The sequence below is a fragment of the Bidens hawaiensis genome, unplaced genomic scaffold (assembly GCF_021521415.1).
Source record: "Bidens hawaiensis isolate Kalapana, Puna unplaced genomic scaffold, B.hawaiensis_p1.1 tig00035534_1, whole genome shotgun sequence".
Lineage (NCBI taxonomy): Eukaryota > Viridiplantae > Streptophyta > Magnoliopsida > Asterales > Asteraceae > Bidens > Bidens hawaiensis.
Genome location: NW_027496189.1, coordinates 38,713 through 60,065, shown reverse-complemented (window position 1 = coordinate 60,065; position 21,353 = coordinate 38,713). Strand labels below are relative to the sequence as shown.

The 21,353-nt window shown below is 34.9% G+C and overlaps 3 protein-coding genes and 1 pseudogene across 5 annotated transcripts; all 4 read right to left on the bottom strand.

Annotated features, from left to right (window-relative positions):
* Window positions 1-2,612: 2,612 nt before the first annotated feature.
* LOC143587503 (putative F-box/LRR-repeat protein 23) lies at window positions 2,613-5,003 on the bottom strand. Its single transcript, XM_077068778.1, has 2 exons — window positions 4,651-5,003; window positions 2,613-3,478 (listed from the first exon to the last, which is right to left on the bottom strand). The coding sequence occupies exons 1-2, from the start codon at window positions 5,001-5,003 to the stop codon at window positions 2,989-2,991; spliced, it is 843 nt and encodes a 280-aa protein (XP_076924893.1). The 3' UTR covers window positions 2,613-2,988.
* Window positions 5,004-6,910: 1,907 nt separating this feature from the next.
* On the bottom strand, window positions 6,911-11,858 carry LOC143587509 (putative F-box/LRR-repeat protein 9; annotated as a pseudogene). The gene is made up of 4 exons (XR_013144906.1): window positions 11,847-11,858; window positions 9,374-9,461; window positions 8,631-9,015; window positions 6,911-7,517 (listed from the first exon to the last, which is right to left on the bottom strand). The product of XR_013144906.1 is annotated as a putative F-box/LRR-repeat protein 9 (transcript).
* An 804-nt stretch (window positions 11,859-12,662) lies between these two features.
* LOC143587508 (uncharacterized) lies at window positions 12,663-13,577 on the bottom strand. Its single transcript, XM_077068781.1, has 2 exons — window positions 13,485-13,577; window positions 12,663-13,431 (listed from the first exon to the last, which is right to left on the bottom strand). Exons 1-2 carry the CDS (start codon window positions 13,575-13,577, stop codon window positions 12,886-12,888), a joined length of 639 nt encoding a protein of 212 aa, XP_076924896.1. The 3' UTR covers window positions 12,663-12,885.
* A 5,339-nt stretch (window positions 13,578-18,916) lies between these two features.
* Window positions 18,917-20,817, bottom strand: LOC143587502 (putative F-box protein At4g05475). 2 transcript variants are annotated; one of them, XM_077068777.1, is made up of 2 exons: window positions 20,290-20,817; window positions 18,917-19,502 (listed from the first exon to the last, which is right to left on the bottom strand). In XM_077068777.1, the coding sequence occupies exons 1-2, from the start codon at window positions 20,538-20,540 to the stop codon at window positions 19,130-19,132; spliced, it is 624 nt and encodes a 207-aa protein (XP_076924892.1). In that variant the 5' UTR covers window positions 20,541-20,817; the 3' UTR covers window positions 18,917-19,129. The 2 variants fall into 2 exon arrangements, with proteins under 2 accessions (XP_076924892.1, XP_076924891.1); XM_077068776.1 differs by having other exon boundaries at window positions 18,917-19,562; window positions 20,290-20,812.
* Window positions 20,818-21,353: the final 536 nt, after the last annotated feature.

Genomic DNA, 21,353 nt, shown 5'->3' with positions numbered 1-21,353 from the left:
AATCTTTCTTGAAAGGGATAGGATCTTTTCCGGGTTCTCATAGCAGATGGGTAGGATTGATAGATCGATTGATATATAGCAGGAGGTGATGATGGTGATGCAGAAGAATAAGTGCTGAGCAGTAGGCGAATTCAAGTGGGAGCAATAGAGGTATAGGCATTGGGAAGGAGGAAAATATTTGGAGAATTCTTTTGATTTGATTATTTAATGAGTTTTTACAAATATCTCATCCCTTTGAAACAAATGAATGAAGAAGATAGGATTTAGGAATATGTGAGATTGGATCTTAAATAAATAAATGTGATTGTTGCATATAAAAACGTGCAGTGAGAGAGAAAAGGAATGGGCGTAGCAAATTACCCAAATACCCTTTAGAATATAATGCATTTATGTATATATGGCTGGATCTAAACCACACAATTGAGTTTTCAGGTTTCCATAACTGGAGTGGGTTTTTGTTCTATACTTTCCATATATATATATATATAAATGTATATATATATATATAGAGCAAGGTTAAAATAAAAAAACATATTTTCCTAAAAAGTGTAAGAAAGAATCTGGACCGTTAGATGCAATATAACACACATGGGCATGATGGTAATCAACCAAATCCTTTAATTTTGGAATTTAAATCTGAATTGTTAATGGGATCCCTCATTTTCTTCTAATATTCAAACAACCAAGAAACAACATTCAACATGGTTTTATTTTCTTAGAAAATGTTTGTTATCGATTTTATGAAATTCAATGTACTTTTGACTGGTGTTCATCTTTTTCGTTTTATATGAACGTTAGTTTATCTTCTCGTTTTATGTAGAGATAAGTGTGTTTCTGTAAAACAAGTGCGTATTGACCGGTGTTCATCTTCTCGTTTCATATGTGCATAAGTGTGTTTCTGTAAATCATGGTGTGTTATTGTAAGGCAATAGTTCATTACAAATGGTTTAATTTCCCCCCTGTACAAATCAAATTGCAATAACACACCGCTCCACGCCAACTTCATTATTTTTACAGTAGTGCGTTTTATTATTTGGATACAATTATGTGTTTTAAAAAAATCAGCTTCATTACAGTTACAGTAGTGTGTTTTATGTGTGTATATTTTGAATGTAGTGTGTTATGTTCATGTGTTTTTAACAAAATTGGCTAAACCTATTTGAATATTGTGTATTATGGTTCAAAAGATGAGAAAATCTTAAACATAGTTGAAGTAAATAGAGAATGATTACATAAATTTAGGAGTTTCCAAAGATACCCAGTTGACATCCTGCATGTTTCCATAACTACTATGACGAAAATACCCTTTAACACACCCTTATAGGTCTTTCAAACAAAACACTCCTCCAATTATCTCACATTTCCATCTTAACCATTGATTGACAAGATCCACCATCCATATTTCTTCCTACACTTTTTAGACACTCTTATCTTTTTAGGATAACCCCTCCCTATATATACACACACATATATATGAGAGGAAATATTTTCAAAAACATGTTAAACGTTTATAATCGAAAACCCTAAAGTAAAATAAAAAGATGGCAGTGATAGGGTTTGATTAGAGAAAACTAGGAGAGGGGAATAAAACTGATTCTCTGGATAATCTCCCACAGGGCCCAAACTTTAAATTAAAAATAATTTTTAATTTATACATATAAGTTTATTTTTGACTTAATTGCATAGTTGATCCCTGTGATTTACCATTTTTGCACGCTTGATCTTCATGGTTAACTAATTACAAAGTAAATCCTGATTGTTAAAAAATGTTCACAAATAGACCTGATGGTTACGTTTTCGTAACATGAGCTAACGTCGTTAAATTTTCCAGTTAAGTCGAAATGAAATTATGACGTCCATTTTTAACTATATTTTGAACATATAAATTCAGATTTGGTTGGATCAACAGTAGGTCGGATTAATGAACTAATGAAGTCACCGACCCATTATAATTACCATGGTCTTCTTTTTATGGACACCCAAAAATGAAGTCTAGGCCACCACTACAGAGGCGATGAATAGTGGTTATTTATCTCACAAACAGAGTCCAGAGATACCAATTTCCTGAAAATGAAGCCATGTGTGAACAGATTCACATAGATCTTCTTTTTCCAATGCTGCATGATTCCAGGACAAACTTCAGCCTTTGTTCCTCAAAAGGATTATCAAAGGCCAGTGAACCACTCGATCAGTCAACCGAGCAGATCTCCAGGACCACTTTTATCAGCAGAGTCCATTTTTCGTTTTTCAAATCAACTTAAGATAAAAAAAAAACAATCACTAATCCAATATGAACAAGAAACACCCACAACACAAAAGAAAATCCGCCCAAGCATACCAAGATATGAGAAACCAAACATCATTTTTAGAAATGGCAAAAACAAAACAGCAGTTTTCAAATACAAATGACAACTCCCAGGCTTGTCTAGTATAAAAATGGTAAGGATAGATCTGGCCATACATAATTTGAAAAGCATTATTTGGATAATTTTGGGTAGAAAAAGGTGGAATAAAAGGTTGGTTTTGATACGGTTGAAAAGATTGTGATTGGAAAGGTTGGTTTTGGAACGGTTGAAAAGGTTGTGATGATAAGGTTGTTGTTGAAAAGCCGGATTCTTTTTCGTATTTTGAATTATGAATGAACTTACGATACAAAAAAAGTCACTAATCGAGAACATGAACAAGAAACTCACAAAAGACAGCAGAATATCCGCCCAATCATAGCAAGATATAAGAAACCAAACATCATATTTAGGAATGACACAAAAACATAACACTTTTCAAGTGCACATGATAACTCCCAAACAAACGTCTTTAGAGTTTCAGTTTTTCACAAAATTTACCTTCTGCGAGCAAGGCCAAAAAAATAAAAGATTGTTTTTGCAGACATGCAACAGCTACATCATCTTACTCAGTTCGCTAACTCGGTTGAACCATCATAAATAAATATAGATCGAGTAATCATTACAGTCAAAGTATCCATCATAGTCATGCCCAAGATCCTACACATTCATCACAAACATGATAGTATCCTTCAAAATAATGATGAGGAAGTTTGAGATGCTTGATCTGCTGTGAACATCTTTCCCCTAAGTCCCCTTCTAGACCGAGGTTCTTGCACAGACGCAAGTCAAGTGATTCAAGGTGACAACAACCATCCAGAATGGCCTGCAACCCAACGTTTTCCATACGGTTCCCAATGAGTGCAAGGTGAGTTAACTGAGGCAAGTTTTCCCCGATTGCAAAGGCCACCTCATTATCGTCATCGTCATACAATAATCCATATGGTCTACTGTTCACTTTGAGTGTTTTTAGCAAGGGGCAATAACGGCCAGCTGCTTCAATATCTTTTGGCAAAAGGTATGATCCCGCAAGGCTGAGTTCCTCCAATAATGGTAAGTTTTTGAAAACTTCACTCCAGACTCCACACATGTCACCATAACACACTTTAACTTCTAGACGTCTAAGTTGACTTGATCTGTCAAACGAAGAGAAACATAAATGTTTGTTGTCATTCATTCACAAGACACAATAAGTATGTGGGTCGATAACAATCAACAAAGAAAACAGAACATGAACTGCATCAGTAGCTGAGTTCTCGACCCTTGGTTTAGTGCAATCACATTACAGTACCTTTGAGCAACATACTCAAGTATTGGTTTCAGATCAGAACGAGTTTTAGATTAAAACAGGTTTGGTTGAATTGGATTTCTGACCGGAACGTGTTTCAGACCAAAGTGAGTCGGGTTCGAACCGAGTATCGGTTCAGAACGGGTTTCGGTCCGGCACGATTTTCCACATGGGATGGGTTTTGGATCAGAACGGATTCAGTTCAAATCGGGTTTCAGGCCGGGACGGGTTTTGGGCTGGCACGGGTTTCTGCATGGGACGAGTTTCAGACTGAAATGGGTTCGGGTTTCGGTTAAGATCAGGCTTTAGATCAGAACGGGTTCAGTTTAGATCGGGTCTCAGTTTGAAACGGGTTTCGAGCGGGCACAGGACTGGTTCAGATTGGGTTTCGGGCCGAATGGGTTTCTAATCGGAACAGGTTCGATTTGAGACGGGATTCAGGTCAGCACGAGTTTTCGCACCCGTTCCGACCCAAAACTCGTTCCAGCTCGATTCTGTTGCGATCCAAAACTCGTTCTAGCCTGAACCCCATCCCAGCCCGAATTCTGTTGCATTCCAAAACTCGTTCTAACCTAAGACCCGTCCCAGCCCAAAAAAAACCTGTTCTGAGTCTTCTGACCCAAAACCTGATCCGAACTTAATTCTGTTGTGATTCCAAACCTATTCTGACCCGAACCCGTCCTGATCCCGAAATCCGTTCAGACCCAAATCCGCCCCGACTCGATCCAAAGGTAAATTTATGATATTGATGATGAATTCATGTTTTTAGAAATGACAAAGTAATAAAAACTTAAAAAAATAAAAACCACCCGTTTTTTACACCCAGGCCCCATTCCGACCCGAACCCGTTTGGAGCCGGATGCGTTCCAACTAAAACCTGTTCTGATCGGACCAAAAACAACCATTTCTTTAAATTGGGCCGCTTCAACCCTAACCCGTCCTGCCCGACCCGATTGCCAGTTTTAATCACATACATCAATTAAAACAGAAGGTAAAACAATTAGAGTAGTACACTAGTACCTTTGAGCAACATACTCAAGAACCTCACCACAGGCATAACCATAACTCCCAAAATCAACCAACTGCCCTTGACTTCTATCCACAGCATTCCTGCACATCTTCCAAGTCACGGCCCGTTTAACAGGAAACGCAAAGCTGTCCATATAAATGACCCTCCACAGAGCCGGGTCCTTGCAGATTCGACGCCAAGCGGTGCACACTTTCTGCGCGTTCTCGAGTATGTCATGCATACCAACCCTTTGGAGAATGTTCAGCATTACACATGACGGGAGCTCCAACCAGTTCCTGGCCGGTCCCTGCCATTGGCGCTTGCGATTGGTGCTTTCTCTGCTACTAACTGAATACGATGACATTGTCCTCAGTCCTCACTACATAATAATATATCAGTCACAATTCAAAAGCAATAACCGAATAAGTACAAATTGCAAATATAAACCCTAAAAAGTAATTTGGGGGAAAGGAAAAGATAGAAACCACATTTTATTACCATGAAAATAAATGGTAGTTGCTGACGGTAACTCAAAATCCAACACCAAGGTTTTATATATACTTTTATACTAAAAACCTAAAATGTTTTATTAACTAATAATTACTTTTACAAAAAAAGAGCAGAACTCTAACACACCGTAGGACTAAAACCTGAGTGAGCTCAGGATTCAAACTGACAACCTCGTAAGGACTAATTCAAATCATGCATTATCATAGTACATCAAAAATGACACAAGTGAAAATCAAACTTGGATTTCATCGAAGAAACCTAAGCCTCATGTGGTAGGCCACAAGTTGGGATATTAACTTATAATTAAATATTAATTTCAAATTTTAAGACAAAAGTAATAACAAAAATGAAATTGTAATTAAAATAACTATTTTTAAAATTATTAAATTTATGAAATTTATATTTGATAAAAGTTTCCCGGTATTTGCCGGTGTGGTACACGGTCTCAAGCTAGTTTATATGTATTATTATTCAGGATGTTAGTTATTTTTTTATTTTTTAAGCCAAAAGGTATTGGATTTTTTTATTTTAGGCCATTACCACGCCTTCTATTGATGGAGTGCTCATGGGAGGGGTGCGGTGCAGCCTCAATACCGGCAGGAACACCGCCTCATGAGACTCGGTACCTCTGAAAAAAATGCAAAGCGGAGTTATTGGTATTATAGCTAATACTTTTAAATCCTCTTGATCGTTCGTATTTGTTTAAATGAGAGGTTTTTTTTTTTTTTAATTTTCAATGTCCTTATACATATCGTGGAGATTCTTAAACTTTGTCAGCACTTGGTTCAATATTTTTTCTTGTGGCGAGTGGCGGATATTCTTTTACCCGTTCTCCATTTTCCTAATCCCTCCCGATTGGTTAGTGTCCTTGTTGAGATCCACAAACCGTATGCTTTCGAACCTCATAGTGTCCTTGTTGGGATCCACAAAACAGATTGCATTTGAACTGCTAGTCGTGTTCACAAGTGTCTCAAGCGTCTTCCTTTTTGAACCACTACCTTGCTGAAGTATTTAAGGCACCTAGGTCCATTTTTAACTATATTTTGAACAACATACATATTCAGCCTTACTATATTCATAGTATCAGACGTGGTGGGATCAACAGTAGGTGGGATTAATGAAGTCACCGACTCATTATAATCACCATGGCCATTTTTAACTATTAAAACAACATGCACATTTGCTTGGCCACCACTGCAGGGGCGATGAATAGTGGCTATTCATCTAACAAACAGAGTCTAGAGATACCAATTTCCTGAAAGTGAAGATATGTGAGCAGATTCACATAAATCTTCATCCAACGCTTCGTGATTCCAAAACAAACTTCAGCCTTTGTTCCTCAAAAGGATTATCAAAGGCCAGTGAACCACTCGATCAGTCAACCGAGCAGATCTCCAGGACCACTTTTATCAGCAGAGTTCGTTTTCGTTTTTCGAATCAACTTAAGATAAAAAAAACAATCACTAATCCAATATAAACAAGAAACTCCCACAACACAAAAGAAAATCCGCCCAATCATACCAAGATATGAGAAACCAAACATCGTTTTTAGAAATGACATAAACAAAACAACAGTATTCAAGTACAAATGACAACTCCCAAGCTTGTCTTTAGAGTTTACCCCAAACAAAAAAGATTGTTCTTCCAGGCAGGCAACAACTACACCTTGTAAAAACAAACACCAACAGTAATTAGTATATATCCCTTTCTGATATATTTATAAATGTTTAGATAAAAGTAACTCACCTTTCTGCAATTCTGCATACCAAATTATTCAAACATGTCCCTGAAAGTCATCTTCTCCATCATTAACTCTATGTTAAACGAACCATCATCAATAAAGGCTGAGTAATCATTATAGTCAAAGAGATCATCATAGTGATAGTCTCCCTCATATTCATCCTCATAATCGTCTAAAAGATCATCAGCCTATGGATACCCTTCAAGAGAATGATGAGGAAATTTGAGAGCTTAATCTGTTGTAAACATCTTTTCCCCAAGTCACCGCTTACTCCTAGATCTAGGAGCGAGCACCCACGCAAGTCAAGTGATTCAAGGTGACAACAGCCATCCAGAAATGCCCGCAACCCAATGTTTGTCATTCCGTTCCCAATGAGTTCAAGGTGAGTTTAACTCAGGTAAGTTTTTAGAGATTGCAACGGCTATCTCATACTGAGAATACTTTGGTTTTTGATTCACTTTGAGAGTTTTTAACAAGGGGCAGTAGCGGCCAACAGCTTCAATCTCTCCTTTCGTAATGTCTGTTCTAACAAGGCTGAGTTCCTCAAGTAATGGTAATTTCTTTAAAGTTTCACCCAATATTTTATCAAAGTAGTATACTAATTCTAAACGTCTAAGCTGACTTGATCTGTTAACAGAAAGAAATCCAAATACATTACAAGTTTGATTGATGTAATTGGCAAGTATAGGTAAACCATAATAGAAAGTGAAGATCTTTCATCAATTTTTTGCTTTTAAGTTTCAATAAAAAACAGTTTTAGTGAATATGCGGAAGACTACAGATAGGGGTGGCAATCTTGACCCAAACCCTTTCAAATGAGTCAATTTGAGTTGTTTTAAAAATTAAAATGGGTTGGTTTAGGTAAAAGGTTTTAACTAAATGAGTCATTTGAAATTCTATCCTTTTTATTTTTGGGCAAAATGGGTCGACAAGTTCAAAAAAATGGGTCAATGTGGGTGTGTCCTAAGGAAATGTGACAGGTTTCAGATCAGAACGGGTTCTCGTACAACACAGGTTTCGACACGAAACGGGTTTCAGATTGGAACGGGTTCGGTTCAGGTTTCAAGCCAACACGAGTTTTCACACGGGACGAGTTGGGTTTTGGTTTCTTGTGTTTCTTTTTGGTCGATTCCGGACTCGTTTTTGTCCGTTATTCAGTTTCGTTTTTGTTCAGTTTGAATTCTTTTAGTTTCGTTTTAATCGATTATTCGATTTCGATTGATATGGTTCAGTTTTGGCTTTTTGTTTCATTTTCATCGATTTTTTCGGTTTCAGTTCGATTCTCGGCGGGTTTTTTTTTATGGAACAAGGACAACGTAGGAAACATTTTAGTGTTTTTATTTTTTTTGTTTATGATTTATATTTTGAGTTATAATTTTTTTATTATTATTTTTGAATATTTATTTGAGGGATTTTGATCTTAATAGAAAACCCCTCAAATAAAAATTAAAAAAAAATAATAAAAAAATCTTAACTTAAAATATAAATAGAAAACAAAAAGTCTAAAAAAACTAAAATGTTTTTGCCGTTATTCTCATTCACAAAAAAAAAAAAAAAACCTGGTCAGACCCTAACCTATTCCAACCCAAACCAAAACAACCCTTTTTTTAATTGACCCTTTTTTACACAAACTCATTATGACCCAAACTCGTTTTGACCCATGACTCGTTCGACCCAACCCAACCCATTTGCCACCTCTAGCTACAGATCATCAATAAAATTAAAAAAATTGAGCAATACCTATCAGCAACATATTGAAGAAGCTCATCATCACATACATCAATAAGAGTTAAATCAAGCAACTGGCCTTGGCTTCTATCCACAGCATGCTTGCACATCTTGTAGAGTTGGGACTTACCAAATGGATCGGCATCGCGATAAATGTTGTCAAGACAAACGACTTTCCACAGAGAAGGTTCCTTGCAGACTTCACGCCAAGCAGTGCACACTTTTTGGGCATTATAAAGTATGTCCTGAACACCAATTCTTTGGAGAATATTCACCATTAAATCCGACGGGAGCTCCAACCAGTTCCTTGCTGGATTCTTGACTCGCCATTCTTGTTCAGGTTTTGTAATCGTCTTACTTTTTCCTCGACTTGATTTTGATTTTGGTGGCATCTTCACTAGAAAATTCACAAAAAAATAAATAAATAAAAATAAAAATACAAAAATAAAAATCAAATGTTATAACGAAATGCCCTAATTCATGAACCTCTGCAGGCAACACAAGATTAAAAGGACCATAGTTTTACTGAGCTTGTAAATTCAAAGCAATACATATGTTAATTAGTGAAGTAATTTGGGAATTACAGTAACTCAAATTAATTTATACTGAACAAGAGAACCTAAAACTTTCAAAATCAGAGACAACTTGTATGTAATTTGGGAAATTTCGCATTACACGATAAACCCTAGAACATTAAAAAAAACATGTACTAATTAATTAATTCGTCAAGTAATTTTGGAAATAGAAGAACTTACATATCAACAGAGGAAGAGTATCGAATGGAATCGCCTGTTTCGTAGCTTTTGATACACCGTAGGAGGCGATGCAGAAATTCAAATTAGCCTAAAATGAATTCAAAAACAATAATATTGTTTTACAAGCCGGTGTTTTTCTTTAAAAAAAAAAAAAAAAAGGTGTCTAGAGGTTTAAAAGTTAACTTAAAATTGGCTTTGGCTTTGGGGGGCTTTTCATATCACTAATAAACAAAAATAAGGGTTGACGTGTCATAACCATATTAATTTCTAATTTTTCTATTTTCTAATATTTAATCTCCTTAATCCATAATATCCATAGGCTATGAGTTATATGATATGAATTATTAAAAACTTCTTTTCTTTTTATATGCTATATCAATTCTTAAATCTTCTTTTCATTTAAGAGAAAGTTTAGGAAATATAAAAGTTAACCAAATTTTCTTTTTATTTAAAAATAACTTTAAAACATATAAAAATTGACCAAATCATATAATGAATTCTTCACAAATCAAAAGTTGGTTCACTATATTAATATTTCAAGAACTTCCATATATATATTCAATTAATATCATGGGTTTTTATATTTAAGATAAAAGATCAAATAAGAAGTTTGATTTTCCTAATAAGCTAGGAATGGGGGTATTTTTATCTAATACCTTAATATTAAAAACCCACTTTATTTAATTTCAAAAACTCACTTAAATTTTCACTTATTTCTTACAACCACCACCGCCCACCGCCACCACCTTGCCGGAAAAGTCTTCGAAAATTTCGCCGAAAAATAAAACACTATGAAAACACAATGTAAAAAGCACAATGGAAAAAAACACTATGAAAATAAAAACACAATGAAAACACAATTAAATAACATAATGTAAAAAACACAATGCAAAAAACACTATAAAAAATAAAACACAATTGTATAACACAATTTTGTAAAACACAATTATGGTAAAACACACTTTGTAAAAACCCACGAATTTTTTTTTATTTTTATAAAGCAATATGGTACTCATATAAAAGATAAAAAAAACACTCGTTTTTATGGTGAAATTGTTTTGAAAAAAAAATGTCGTATAAAAAAGTTATGGACATTTTAAAATGATGGGGGAATTTGACATGTGTCTTGCATGTGGAGAGACAAAGTCAACAAATATGTTATCCCTATTATGCCCTTACCATTGTTTTACACTTGATAATCTCTCTAATTTAATCTCAACCATTCAATTTTCAAATGAATAGACAAGATTATTTCCTATCCTTACTAGGAAAACTAATTTTCTTATTATAACTCAACCCTTATATTTAAAATGATGCCGGTGTGTCATATTTTAACCGCCCGTCGCTCGAACTCGCTCGCCGTTCGCTCGGAAATTGCTCGAAAAATGCTCGCTCGTTTTTACGCTCGATTGAAAACGAGCCGCTCTGCTCGGTTCGGTTTGTAAGCGAGCCAAGCAACGAGCAAAGGTCTGCTCGGTTCGATTAGGCTCAAATATTTTTAATTTATTTTATATATAATTATATATGAACAAATATATAAATATATAGACAAAACACATAAATATAAGCTTACAATTATTTTTACCCCTTTAAATTTTTCATATTCCGTCAATTTTATAGTTTTATTTGTTTGATTCAAGTTTTTAAAATACTAGAAGTTAGTTTAAATGATCATTATATCTCACTTCAAACTTATTTTTTAATAAAAAATTACAATATATTACATGTTTGTCTAGAAACTACTAATTTATTTATAAAATATATTATTTACATCCTTCAAATTTGTTTTTTATTGAAAATTTTAAAGTGAAAAAGAAATAAATAATGCTCGAAATCGCTCGACGTTCGTTCGAAAAATGCTTGATTCGATTTTGGCTCGTTTCGGTTTTCGCTCGGTTAGAATTTCAGCCGTTCGGTTCGGTTCGGTTGTACACGAGCCAAGCAACGAGCAAGCCTTCGCTCGGTTCGGTTCTGCTCGTGAACAGGAATAGCCCCCATAGGCCCCAAATTTAAAATAAAGTAACTTTTTTAAGTTTAATTCATACATATTTGTTTAGTCCGCTGGTAAGTTTATTTGCCCTCCTCAGTTGAGACGCAGGTTCGATTTCTACTTGAACAAGTTTCGTAGACATCTGGTGGGTGTAGAGACAAATTAGGATTGTAATCTTGGTTCCCCGCACATCAGAGGGGTATGGCCTCATGACGGTTGAGGAGTTGGCCTTGTACATAGCTCCAAAAGGATAGGTATACAAATGAGATTTTTTGTCATTAAAAAAAAGTTAATATTAATGTAACCCAACTAGGAACATGTGACCATAGCGGTCCGGTTGCTACCATTTAACCCGTTCTCAAGATAACAGGCCAGTTTTTGTAAAGAGCGGTAGGACCAGAACTGGTGACTCAAAGGTTGGCACGACGCTATTTAGTTTTAGCGAATTTAAACCTTTTTTAAATCAAAAAGTCAAAAACTAACCATAAACCCCATGTTTGCATGGTTTAACTGGATTTGGTTTTGTTTAGCTTACGAGCTTAAGCTCATATCATGGTTTTTAAGGTAACACAACTCAGGTAAGGGTTCATTAGGTATATCACGACTTGAGTATTTAAAAAGAACAAAAGAAGTTGAAGGAGATGAAGAATGAGCGCATAGAAATATAGAGCTGTAATTATTACCTTTGAGACGTACATATGCTACATTTGGAGATGTAGTGTTACCTTTGACTTTTATAAGAATTGGGGGTTAATGACGGTGTTCACTGAGAACCTGTCGGGCCCGTGGTGGGTACCCGTCGCCCACCCCTCCACCCTTATTGTGCAATACCATCAAAAATTATGGTTAGTACTTTAAAACATTGTTACAGGAAATGCAATACCAACAAATTTAAGAAATTATTAAAACTTAACTTTTTTTAGCACTTGTAATTTTATTAAACATTTTTTATAAAACTAAAATAAAATCGTGTAACACAAAAACAAAATATTCTTGATCTAACTAATTTGTGCTAGCGTGTGCGGGTATCATCATCCAAAACCGAATCGACCACTACATTTGTTTAGTTAATTTCTAAATTCTTTAGTTTTTTTGAGCAATCATGTTTGGTACGCGGTAATGGAATACACGAGGAAATGGAATGGAATGGATGAGGGAATGAAATGAACCATTATCATTCTATTATCATGTTTGGTTACCCTATTGAAATGAAATAAATAATTACTTAAACTATGTTTGGTAGATGGAAAAAAATGAAGTAATGGAATAAACTTCATATAAATGACATAAATGCCCATACGTTAAAATTTACCAACTTTTACATCTGTATCCTATTAAAATTCATAATAAAATTATACAAAGCATAAATAAATATTTTTAACTCATGAAATATAAAATCATTAAAAGTTTTCAACTCAAATGAACATCAAAACATCCAAAAATTCTGGAAAAAAAAATCATTCAGAATTTGCCAACTCACACAAAAAGAGTAAAAATAATCCAAAAGTCAACATATATCGTGTCAAGCGGTATCTTCAAGCATGTTCCTAACCCGTTCAAGTTTGCGTTCTTGATTAACCTTAAAAAAGATTACCATCAACTCCTCATTTTGTGCGAGCTTACATACAGCCTTGTCACACTCACGAGTAGCCAAACCCACAACTTTGTTCATCTCTTCAAAAAGGTTACTGCGCAATTCCTCTCTATTGCTCTCCGTTCCAAAAACTCTTTTGAATGTCTCTGTAGCCCCCCTAATCTCCGCACCAATTATTTCTGCGGACTCTTTCAAGCTGCTAATTAGAGGATCCCAACTGTTGCGTCTTTTTATCTTTCGTTGTGTACTTGATTCATCTTTGGAAACAACATATATAGGGATGTTTAGAGGCTGATCAATATCTATATCATCTAATCCATCTCCGTTAGCATGTTGTTCTTTGTTTATATTAGACAATATATCAGCAGCCGTTTGTGCATCCCTTCCATTTGCTCGATCCTTACCAAATACAACACATAAGTCCCAGTAATGAGGAAATTTCTTTCCTCTCCATTTCGCTGCGTTTTTGTGCACCTAACAAAATATAAAAAATAATGTATAAAAAACTACAAGTGATTATACACTACCTGTATATAAGCTTGCCAAACAGGCGGGGGAGTGTCAAGCATATCGTTATTGTAATCCCAGCCAAAACCACTTGTATTATTCCATGCTAACATGTCGTGTACAGCAGACCAATCACTCTTAATTGTGTGAGAATACGGTACTAGCTTGTAAGTGAAACTTAACCACTCGATTCTTCACATGGTGTGCCAAAATGTATAAGAAAATAGCAACTTGTTCGTCTACTTGAAGGTACTTAGATGCCTTCAACTTTCCATCCCTCTCCAACACATTACAAAGTTTCACAAAAGTTACCCTATTCATTCTTAGTTGATGAAAACAAGTGTCATCACTTTCATACACTAATCTATGCATATATTCTTTTCTCTCGGGGCAGAACATCTTGTAGTGAGGTTTAGTTGGACACTTATCTAAACACTTACTAACAATTGTTTGAACTGATCAAATATACCAAGCAACCATGTTTAGTATATGAAGCCACAACGTGCAATATGCAGCTAATTTCTTTTGTTTTTTTGTCTGTTCAATCTAAGTCTAGACATAACTGCAATAGTATTCAACCCAAATTAGGTATATTAGATTACAATAATGATTTCATTAGTTATTATAAACATGATTCAGAATTATTATTGACATCATGCATTAATCATATATATAAAGATATTGGTGGTTGCTTTTTGACTGAAGACAAAGGTAAGCATTCAACATGATTTATATTCTAAATAAACTAGATTATAAATCAGAAGTGCAAACGGGCCAATATAAATAATAAATAAGCCGTGCCCAAGCTTGAAAAACAAATAATGAGTCGGCCTCAAGCTTTAGAAAAAGAACTCGAAACAAGATCAGAAGTGCAAACGGGCCAATATAAATAATCAATAAGCCGTGCCCGAGCTTGAAAAACAAATAATGAGTCGACCTCAAGCTTTAGAAAAAGAACTCGAAACAAGTCGAGCTTTGGAAAAAGAGTTCAAAAGAACGCATGAGCTCGGTTCAGCTCGTTTAACCAGTTAACACATAAATATATGAATAACATGCACAATCAGTAACTACAATTTTATGCTATTTTGTGCATGATTTAAGATCGGTTACTAAAATCAACAGTAATAGGCTCTCTATTCATGCTGCTTAAAGTTAAAACAAGTATGTTGGTATGATTACAACAAAGTCATGATGCTCTTTTTAACTATAAGCACGTTATTGTTTACTTCTAACAGTTAAGGTGGAAACAATATGGATTAGAATGATGGTAAAAGAGTAGCACCTTAGGAGAATCTTCAAGCGGACTAGGTTGGTCTCTGTGAGTCTCATTTCTTTGAAAACCAATGGAATTATCTTCCTGAGGAACAATTTAAGGATTAGAATGATGGTTAGTTAACTGAAAAAATAACATAAAAAAGTAAACATAAACAAGATAAGTTATCAAAGCAACAAAGATGATATATATTAATCACACCCATTTTGCCAAAACTATAAACACGAGTGGAATATTTTGTCCACTGAACTTTGTTAAGGAGTGAATGTACATCTTTCGAGAGTTAATATTATAATGCATTCATATAAGCAAATAATCCAACCACATGGTCACTATTAATAGGGGTTGTTTTTTAGTTTTACCACATACCCAAAGTTACAAACATCGAGTTTAATAATTCATATTATCAGTTAATCAATTAGCAAAAATAATTATAAAGGCTTGGCTAATAGAGAGTGAAAGTGCAATGAATTAACCAATAAGCAACAAATATGCTAATTGCTTTTAAGTTATTGTCTATAAAAAAAACTTCAATTATGATCGATGTGAAGCAACTATCATCTATCTATATCCGGGTTGTAAGTGCAAGCAACAGAATATATGTTCATTGGAAACTAGGATCAAATGAACAAGATAAGTAATATACCTGAATAGGATTAATAGGAACCCCTTTTTACTACCTTCAAAACAAATGTTTAATCAATAACACACCAATATCAAGAAATTAGAAAACATCAAAAGCAATACATTAAAAAACACAATCATACCTTTGCATCGCCTTCGTCACAAACAAATAATAGCAATCAGTGGACTAACTCTCTTGATTAATATAGATGGGGTCTAAGCGAAATTATCGTCTGATTAGGAGGGAAAATTCCCGCTGAAGGATTGAAGAAATCTATCGATTGACAGTAATTGATTCCTTGTTTAGAGGATACCAGAATCATCGATTGATAAGGAGGAAAAATCACGAGGGAAAAATGAGCGGCACAAGGGTAAATTTGTGAAAACACATTTAGACAGGGAACGGAATAAAAAAAAAACTGGGGGTAGGGAGGAATAGATTTAGGGGTGTTTGGGATTGCTTATTTTCACCAACTTATAACTTATAAACTTATTGAAAAGTAATAAGGCGTTTGGGATTGCTTATATTGTGAGAGAAAAAGTTCCATAAGTTACACTTTTGTAACTTATTAACTTAATGAAAAGTTATAAGGAGGCAAAATAAGGAATCCCAAACACCCTCTTAATAGGTTTAGAAGGAATGGGATTCCACTGTGGAATGGCTGATTTCTTTCCCATGTTAAACCAAACATGCCTTTTCTCAATCCCTTGGAATGAATTATTCCATTCCTTTTTCTATTACTTGATGCCAAACGTGACCTTAAGGCTTAAGCTGTCCTTAAATTACACATGACAGCCACACGACTTAACTAACACGTCATCTTCAAAATGAAAAATCTCATTGCCAAGTATAATAACTTATTTTGTTATATTACACATCTATTAAGCAATATTAAGTTTGTTAAAGTATTTTTACAGTTTATATTATTTTATTACTTTTATGTCACTGAACTTTAACCTATAAGGCTATAACACTTGTCCCAAAATACTTAGCTTACGTAGAATTAATTCGGGTTATCCACATAAATTAAACAATATACTTTTTTTTTCTTCAATATAAAGTATACTAAATAGGTTTGTGCGACATCAATGATAATGTTGACAGAACATTCTGCTGTTGATAGCGATGTGAGTTTTTACGATTTTTTTTTATTTTTGTTTGTAGGGATTTTATAATACGCCATTTATACCAATTTGTTATGAGAAGCTACAACGATTCTCTTTTTCTAGGGTTCTGTGTTTGTTTTAGATTTGTGAATGTTGAAGCGACTACAATGTCACCAAAATCAAAACTAAAAAAGATATTCAAGTTTGTTCGAAAACTCAAACACCCGTGGCTAGTGCGGAAACAGACAAGGAACTGGTTGGATCTCCCGTCAGATATATTGATCAATATCCTCCAAAGAGTCGGTGCGGTTGACATAGTCCAAAATGCCCAGATAGTGTGCACCGCTTGGCGTGACATATGCAAGGACCCTGCCATGTGGAGGGTCGTTTATTTGAACACATGGCCTTGGCCATGTAAAAGTGAAAGGGTAATTCGGGAGATGTGTAAGTATGCCGTAGATAGAAGCCAAGTCCAACTGGTTGAATTATGCCTTTATGGTTTTTGTGATCAGAAGCTTCTTCAGTATGTCGTTGATAGGTATTATAATTCGCCATGCATTTCGTACGTACGTTCCCCAATATGCAATCTGCATTAGCTACTTTTCGTATTTTAGAAGGTCAAGAAATTAGCTACATATTAATTTAGTGTTTGATTGTCTGAATTATAATTAGCATTTGTGACTACGTTTCTCTTCCTTTAACAGATCAAGCCAACTTAGACGCCTAAATATTATGTTGTGGTATGGTGTAATCGACGAGATTGAACCTTTGAAGCGATTATCATTATTGGAGGAACTCAGCCTTGACAGAGTATACATTACGCAAGAAAACATTGAAACTCTTGGCCACTATTGCCCGTTACTAAAAACACTCAAAGTGAGCAATAAACCATATAAAGTCCCCAGTGAAGATGATGTGGTAGCATTAACAATTGGGAAAAACCTACCTGGCTTAACTCACCTTGAACTCATTGGGAGCCGCATGACAAACATTGGGTTGCAAGCCATTCTAGATGGTTGTTGTCAGCTTGAATCACTTGACTTGCGTGTGTGCTGGTTCCTTGATATGATTGGGGACTTGGGAGAAAGATGTTCGGAACATATTAAGCATCTGAAACTTCCTTATGATCCTTTTTGTCTTTAAATTCTTGAGTTTTCCTTTTGCAGAACAATCTTCTTTATGGGTAAATTCTAATGATGTTTGCTTTGGAGTTATAATTTGTTATTGGAATTATAATATTGTTTTATTCTTCTGTATCTTGCCATTACCAAGTTTTTCCCACTAGAAAATATAAGGTCAACTTCTGCCATATTCCCATATTTCTATTTTCTTAGAAGTGAAAGGGAAATGTGGTTTGATTTGAGCATGATATAACATTTTGGGATTGTAGTACAGTGTTTGGGCCGAAAGGAAACCCAAGGTGATAGTAGGCTATGATAGGAAAATATATTGGGCCTGGGCTTGATGACTGCATCGAGTACTATGACAGTATGATGGAGTTGGGCCATGCATGGATTATTGCAAAGTAGAGGTGCATAAAACGGGTTTTTCTAATACCCGGTTTCAGGTATGGAACCGGGTTTGGTATGACTGGGTATTGAAAAATTAGGAATTGGCCATACCGGGTCGGGTTCGGGTTGGGTTTTTTTATTCACCGCTTGCAAATATTGGTCAATTGAGCATAAACCAATTTAAAAATTGTCTGAAGCACCAGAGAAGCATAGCATAATCCAAGGGTCATGGCTAAAATTTCTCTTCATATTCGATGGTTTGATACAGGCCAACATGATTTAGAGGGAAGAAGCTGTGACTGTTTTCGAACAAAATACATTTAAAAGGAAATGCATTTAAAAAGAAAAAAGATACAAACATAAATATAACAAGCTCTGCAATGTAGTTTTAAATTGTTAATTTGTTTGGGTTAACTGAATAACATGGATGCGTTTGACCGAAACAGAACCAAAAAAACATGTAAAAGAGTCTAAAACCAAATCACAGGTTAAATCAAATATTCGGGCTGCGCTTAAGCAGTTCTCTGTTCACTCCTTCAACAAACCAAGCATCACGATTAGGAATGATACCCAGCTCCTATGCGTAAACCAAACAACTTCCAAGTAATGATACCTATCCCTATACGAGTCTACTATCAAACCAATACCCATAGTGGCTCCTAAATACAAACCAAACGCCACCTTAGCACCAAATCATTCTATTAACAAAGGTTGTTGAATTACTGTATTGAGAATATGACACAGCTCGGCTGGACCCTGTAACGCTGAATAGGTAAGCGTATTCAAGGAGCAATTATTAAACAGTAAGATCATTATGATAAACGAATGACGGTTGGACCCTGAAATGCTGAATAGGTAAGCGCATTCAAGGAACAAATTATTTGGTAAGCAATTAAGCGACCTTAAATTCTCTACTAAGAAAAAGTCAGCTAGTAATGATAGAGACCACAAAATAAAACACTATTTATAGAAGTTCTACAAGCACTAAAGCAACCGCATTTCAATTCCAAGAACAAACCGTAACTCCAAAACAAACATATTTAGAAGTTACCCAATATCATTAGTAGAACTATGATTACCTTTTTGAGAAAGGCCAAAAAGAAGATTGTTCTTGTAGTACACCTTCAAAACAAAACCATCGGCGACGCTCTTAAAGAGAATGATGAGGAAGTTTGAGAAGCTTAATCTGTTGTAAACATCTTTTCCCTAATTCCCCAGTTATATCAATGTTCCAGCACCCACACAAGTCCAGCGATTCAAGGTGACAACAACCATCCAGAATTGCCTCCAACCCGGTGTTTTTCATGCCGTTCTGAATGAGTTCAAGGTGAGTTAACTGATGTAAGTTTTTCCCAATTGCTAAGGCTACCTCATCACTGTTGCATCTAAACGGTAAACTGCTCAGTTTGAGTGTTTTTAGCAAGGGGCAATAGTGGCCAGCAGCTTCAATGTCTTGCTGCGAAATGTATGTTCCAAAAAAGCAGAGTTCCTCCAATGACGATAATTTCTTCAAAGCTTCACTCCTGGATCCAAACATTTCACCATAACTCACAATAATTTCTAGACGCCTAAGCCGACTACATCTGTTAAAAGGAAGTAAAATCCAGTCACAAATGTTAATATTGATCATCTGATATAAACACTAAGTTATACAAACAAGTTATATAATTAATCATTTTAAATGTGAAGTATCTTTATTTATTGCCTATATTATATTTTTTTTTTCTGTTTCATTTTAGGTATTATTATGAATACAACATACATCATCAATATATATATATATATATATATATATATATATATATAAAGGTGTGCTCTTATAAATACATAAATTTTTATCATATATATGTGCATTTTTAAAATATATACTTAGCTAAAAACACACACAAGCATGATTGTTAGAGATGTCTAGATTATGTTTTTTTATAATACATATAGGTTATTTATAAAGTTAAAACTTATATTTAGATGTATATGTAAATTGATACGCTTTTGTGCCTCTTATTGGACCCTGTTGCCTCGGTTCATCACGATTGACATAATCTTGTTATGCATTTATATTGTAATTAAAGTTGGTTATATGTGACCCTATCAGACCTGACCCGACCCGAATAGAGCAAAAGTTTAGGTGTGCACACACAAATATTGATAATCGACTGCCCGAACTTCCGGCCCCTTTGAAAAAAATCCCTGGGTCCGCCACTGATCATTTAGTAACAATAAGATAGATAACTTAATATAATCATATGAGTCTGCTTCTAGTGAAATTGCAAAACAAATGCAGATATATAACAAGGCGAATTACAATACCTATCAACAACATACTGAAGAAGCTCGTGATCACAAATGCCAACGATGGTTAAATCGAGCAACTGGCCTCGGCTTCTATCCACAACACGCTTAATGGTCTCCCGACCTACCCGTTCACTTTGATATGGAAATCTGTCCATGTAAATGACCCTCCACATGGCAGGGTCCTTGCAGATATCGCGCCAAGCGGTGCATACTTTTTGGGCATTCTCAAGGATCTCAAACACATCGATTCGTTGGAGAATATTCATCACTAAATTTGATGGAAGCTCCAACCAGTTCCTTGATGGTTTCCTCACTCGCCGTTTCGGTTTCAGCTTCTTAACAAACTTCAATTTCCTTTTCTTCACTTTTACATTCACAAAGCAAATCAAACCAAAAGTTAAAAGCAACTTGTTTCATGCAGTAGTATATATTTATATATGATGAAATAATAATCAGAACATGCAAGTTAAAAACAAAATCAAAACCCTAGAACTACTACTGTACTGGGAAATTAAAGTAAATGTTGATCAATTTCAGCAAAAGATGAACTCACTTGGCAATGACAATGAAGATTGTGGCTGCTAATGAACTGTTACTCTGTAGAAGATGAATGGGTACCAACACTTTGTTTGCTAGAAAGAAAAGAAATTGGTTTGAAATGAAATGATGGTTACTGTCACTGCTGCTTGGTATACCCGGAAACTCCACCGCCATTAGTTGAAACAAAAAAAGAAGAATAATATATATTATTTTCTATTTTTATATATGATGGTTACTGTTACTGGTTGATATTCTCATTTTTGTATATTTTTTATATTTATATTTATATTTTTATACTTTTATGTTATGAGAATTTGGTAAAGTGGTGAGAGCTATGTCCTCCCTAGTGGAGATGCATGTACGATCTTCACTCATACAGGTTTGACAGATATTTAGGTGAAATGATATATAAGGGATTTTTAATTTAATTTAGGGATGAGACGAGGGTTTACGGATTTCATCCGATTCTTGGGTATAAGGGGTACGGTCTCATGACGGTCAAGAAGTCGACCTTAAACATAACTCTAGCTAAGATATGT

Bases quoted from the DNA above. Each gene is read 5' to 3' on its own strand.
- LOC143587503 (XM_077068778.1), bottom strand. From the start codon at position 5,003: ATGTCATCGTATTCAGTTAGTAGCAGAGAAAGCACCAATCGCAAGCGC. The intron at 3,479-4,650 runs GTACTAGTGTAC...TTCGTTTGACAG, and splicing joins CTTGAGTATGTTGCTCAAAG to ATCAAGTCAACTTAGACGTC.
- LOC143587508 (XM_077068781.1), bottom strand. From the start codon at position 13,577: ATGTTAGCATGGAATAATACAAGTGGTTTTGGCTGGGATTACAATAAC. The intron at 13,432-13,484 runs GTAGTGTATAAT...ATATTTTGTTAG, and splicing joins TTTGGCAAGCTTATATACAG to GTGCACAAAAACGCAGCGAA.
- LOC143587502 (XM_077068776.1), bottom strand. From the start codon at position 20,540: ATGAATATTCTCCAACGAATCGATGTGTTTGAGATCCTTGAGAATGCC. The intron at 19,563-20,289 runs GTATTGTAATTC...TCCTTTTAACAG, and splicing joins CTTCAGTATGTTGTTGATAG to ATGTAGTCGGCTTAGGCGTC.